Below are 4,298 nucleotides of genomic sequence, written 5' to 3'. Positions count from 1 at the left end.
GGGGTTTGCCAGGTCAGCTCTGGGAGGCTCAGTGCTTCAACCTGCCTGGACTCCAAGTGCCCACCCAGGAGGAAAGTCCCCAAAGTCTCTATCTCGTCCCCTTGGAAGCTCCAGGGCTTTGAGGCCGGTTCCAGAGAGGCAGAGGCCATGGAACTTCCAGAGGGGACAAGGCCTGCTGCTGGCAGACGAAGACTGTTGTGCATGGGGTGCTGCCAGGAGCCATTCCCCTGCCTGAGCTGAGGGTTAGAAGGGAGGTGGAGCGGGCACTGCCCAGGGCAATGGGAACAGCATACGTTCTACGTGGGCAAAGGCGCAGAAAGGTCCTCGGGGACAGCTGCCTGACTGCTGCATGTCGTTGCACTTGGTGGATTTGTAGATCTGGAGAGGGCAGAGCAGAGCAGAGGCAGGTCAGGCTGGGGCCCTGAGAGGAAGAGGGGCAGGCTCCCCTTCCTTCGGCATGGGTGGGCGGCTTAGTCATCTCTTCCCGTCTCCACTTGGTTCCACTCCCCTAAGTCTCTCCCTACCAACTTCTTACCCAAACTCCTGAGGTAGCCACCACCCCCCTGCCATTGCCACCCTCCCAGGGATCACAGGTCCCACCAGCTCTCACAAGGATCCTCCCCAGCTGCCCTCCTCTTGTGGTCTTGGCCAGGGCTACGCCCTGAGTGTGCCTCCTGGGCAATAAGGGAGCCACAATCTCAGGCAGCACGCAGCTAGCCACCCCCAACAGGTCCCCTAGCAGGGCATCCTGGGTTGTGATCTGTATTGGGTCTAACATCCTACTCTGCTGTCTGCAGCCACATCAGGTGGTCTCTGTCCATGTGTCAACCTCAGGGTGTCCTGACTTCCATGGAACTGCACGTGCCTCTCTGCACCCTACACAAGACCTAGGCACGCTGATATGGTTCAGGGCCACCTCATGGGGCCAGTGGGCAGGGAACTACATCAGGGAGGCTGCTGGTACCCCAGGCTCCGATCTAGGACAAGACTCCTGGAAGGTGCTTTTTTGTTTTTTAACTCCTTGTATCACTGGATCATAAGCACCACGGGTGGCAGAAAGCCCAGAACAGCCAGGGAGCCATGCTAAGCCATGCTCGCCCTGTCAGGACAGGGGAGACAAAACTGGAAGCGGAGTGCCACCTGGCGAGTGTGGGCTCAGGACAAGAGAAGCCGCCACACTGAGGGTGTGGGCTCCTCTAGGAGTCCCTTCCAGGATGGTGTCAGGGTAGATTCTGCCGACACCTGCCCCCACCCTCCTTGCCTCTCCCCCGGCTTCCCAAAGGGGCTATGAGAAGCTACCCCCAGCCCCTTCTCCAAGGCCTACCTCCGGATGGAACTGCTGCTCCGTGCGGGTGTGGCAATACTGGCAGGCATCCCCATTCTCACACTTGCCGGGGTCTCCCCACTCATCCCCGTGTTTGACATTTGGACATGGAGATGACCTGGTCCAACGAGAGGGTGGGGTCAGATGGAGGCAAGGTAGATGAGATCAAGGCCTAGCGGCTGCCACCTCAATCCCTGCTCAGGCCTGCTCTGGTCTCCCTGCCACACAGGTACAGGCACAGAAACAGAAAAGACCAGCTGCAGAGTGAGGGGCTTAGCATAGACAGAAGCCACATTTGTTTCCCTCGGCCGGGCCCTCCCACCAAGCATCACGCCAGCCCACAAAGTCAGGCTAGAACCACAACCGTACTTTCCACACTGTGGCCTGGCCCCAGTCCAGCACCTGTCCTCAGGATCGGAACCGGAGGGGCTTCATTCATGCAAGAGATGGACCTGGGCTCCCACCATCCAGCAATCCTCAATGCTCCCTCCCCTTTACCTGGACCATGCCATCCTGTAATCTGTGGGGCCAGCCTTCCCACCTCCCTGAGAGCCACAGCGGTAGCAGCCTCTGCCATGATCCCTTCCCTGCCACTCCTCCCTCCCGTGGCTGGCCTCCTGGGGCCAAAGGACCTGTATTTGTGCTTCCGGGGGCTCCGCCGCCGGTCCTTGCTGTTGTGGTAGTAGGGACAGGCATAGCCTTGGCGGCACAGCCGCGGGGGCTTCTTGCAAGGCTCCGTCTTATAGTTCCCCAGCACATAAGCAGTCTCTGCACAGGGGGCCAGAGGGCAGGGGTCAGGCGAGGGGAGCTGGAGGACCCTGAGAACAGCAGGCATGGAGTGGAGGGAAGGGGAAGAAGCCGCCACTGGGAAGGAGTCCCAGAACTGAGGCTCCCGTGAGAAGTGTGGGCAGGCTACCTCCTCACAGGCCACAGGTATGCTGGTGAGGCCAACGCCAAGGCTGACACCCAAGTGAAGTAAGGACAACAGATGTTGTCCCTCACTGGAGATACACACGGCTCACAGGGCCCTTCATGAGGGCCGAGAGCCCACACACGTGTACTTGTGGCACATGCACGAGTGCATGCACGTGGAGGCCTGGGGGATCTTGGGAACATAGCGTATCTGAGAAAATTCCAGTACAAGTGCCTTTTGCATGACAGGTGTGAGGTGGTATGGGGGTGCTGGATGCCTCCTAGCAGAGGTCGTGGCTTTAGCGGCAGAAGGCAGTGGGTGGTGGTGAACTAAGTCCTCAGGACAGGGAGGGGGCACGGCCAAGTGTGTGGTCGCCCATACCTTGCCAGCGAGGCTCCTCACTGAGGATTTTTTCTATCATGGCATGGCTTGCGGCCCCAGCCGACTGGCCCTCCATGCCACCCTCTACTGTGGTCTGGCCATTCTGCAAGGCCTCCATGGCTTGGAGCTCCCTGGGAGGAGAGGAAAGAACAGAGATGGAGCGGGGGGGATGAGGGGGCAGGAAGCAGAGTGCCCCTACCCCACACCCCAGCCTACTACCGTCAGCCCAGCCTAGCCCACCTGATGTCGTAGACAGGGGAGCGGAGGTCATGGGGCCCGTGGGCAAAAGCGCAGTGCAGGCCGTTTTTGGTGCAGTTGCCTTTTGAGTCTGTCTCGTGGATGCAGATTCCAGTTTTATAGTAACGAAGGTGGTACCTGCGCTCAGTGTCCCCTGTGGTCCTGTGCAGGAATGGACACCTGGAACATGACAGTGGGGTCACCCAACTTCGCCCCCTGCAGCCTGGGCTACCCTCCTTACAGCCTGAAGGGGGCCCAATAGGGCCTGGCATTCTTGGGAAAGACAGACACCTGGAAGAACAGATGCTGCCCAGACTTGGGGGGTCCTCAGAGAAGAAAATGAACTGCTCAGAACTTGGGCATGTCCTCGCACACCCTGAGGGCCTCATTAGGCTGGGGGAGGGGTCAGCAAGCCTCTGACCTCTGAGAAACGGGTGTCGATGCACGGATGGTTCCACGAGTCGTACCCACAAAACCCCCGTGGTACCTCCTGTCACCCCTCTCCAATGTTGGAACAAATGACAAGGATGGCCAATGAATGTTCCCTCTCAGTGATGTTCCCAGGCTTGCCACCTCCTTATGTTTGTCATGACTGTTGTGTCCTGTGATTTGCAGTAAGATATTTAGGGTCAGCAAGTGTGGGAACTGCGAGGCTATCTCTCTCAACAGCCTTGGTGGGACCTGCACAGGTCGCAGTGGGCGGTGGCAATGTAGGGAGAGGGTTCCTGTGATCTGCAGGGGAGGATGAAAAGCTTAGGCAGCCACCTTGGTTCAGATGTGGCCCCTTAGGCTCAGCAAAACAAAGGACTATTTGGGGTTTCCTAAAAGTGGGGAAAGCGAAAGGCACCCCCACCCCCCTCCCGGGATGGCGGGGCATGAGCCGTAGGAAGACAGGCTGGGCTGCAGCCAGTCCTCCCCAAAGCAGCCTCTGGCTGACTTCCCAGAATCTGCCTGGCCTAGGCTGCGGGCATCTGACCCAGGAGATAGGCGGCTCCTCTGAGGGCGGGCTGGGGCACTCACTCGTCGCCCTCCGGGCAGAGGCCTGTAGCCTCGTCGTACTTGGTGCAGTAGACGTCAGGACTGTAGTTGAACGTGCCGTCCCGACGGCGGATGGACCGGCGGCGCCGCTGGTTCACGAAGTGCCAGTGGAAGCAGGTGTAGGGCCGATGCTGTGTGCATTTGTGTTGCACAAAGAGCGGGCACTGCTCCGTGCGGAATTCCTTCAGGTACCTGCAGAGACAGCCCCCGTGTGGGGCAGGCCAGGAGCAGAGTAAAGCCCCTTGCTTCCCAGCAAGAAGTTAGCCACCAAGCCTCCTGAGGGCCCTACTCTGGGGTGCTAGTTCCACTGGGACCCTAGGAGAGACTCAAAGCTATAAGGCTAGACCTCACCTTTCAGATCCATACCAAACCCAGGCCCTAAGCCAGCCTGAAAGGTAGGAACCA

The 4,298-nt window shown here is 59.3% G+C and overlaps 1 protein-coding gene across 1 annotated transcript in view; it reads right to left on the bottom strand.

Annotated features, from left to right (window-relative positions):
• Positions 1 to 4,257, bottom strand: part of UNK (unkempt family zinc finger) — a 15,192-nt gene extending 10,935 nt beyond the window's left edge. Inside the window, exons 1-7 of the mRNA XM_012662239.1 lie at positions 4,245 to 4,257; positions 3,876 to 4,134; positions 2,859 to 3,035; positions 2,619 to 2,749; positions 1,957 to 2,092; positions 1,325 to 1,442; positions 294 to 378 (exon numbers count right to left, since the gene is read on the bottom strand). Coding sequence (XP_012517693.1) covers positions 294 to 378; positions 1,325 to 1,442; positions 1,957 to 2,092; positions 2,619 to 2,749; positions 2,859 to 3,035; positions 3,876 to 4,134; positions 4,245 to 4,257 — 919 coding nt within the window. The remainder of the gene's footprint in view (positions 1 to 293; positions 379 to 1,324; positions 1,443 to 1,956; positions 2,093 to 2,618; positions 2,750 to 2,858; positions 3,036 to 3,875; positions 4,135 to 4,244) is intronic.
• Between the last annotated feature and the right edge of the window lie 41 nt (positions 4,258 to 4,298).

This window comes from Propithecus coquereli, unplaced genomic scaffold (genome assembly GCF_000956105.1).
Source record: "Propithecus coquereli isolate 6110/MARCELLA unplaced genomic scaffold, Pcoq_1.0 Scaffold76, whole genome shotgun sequence".
Classification (NCBI taxonomy): domain Eukaryota; kingdom Metazoa; phylum Chordata; class Mammalia; order Primates; family Indriidae; genus Propithecus; species Propithecus coquereli.
This window is presented reverse-complemented; position numbering and strand designations above follow the sequence as displayed.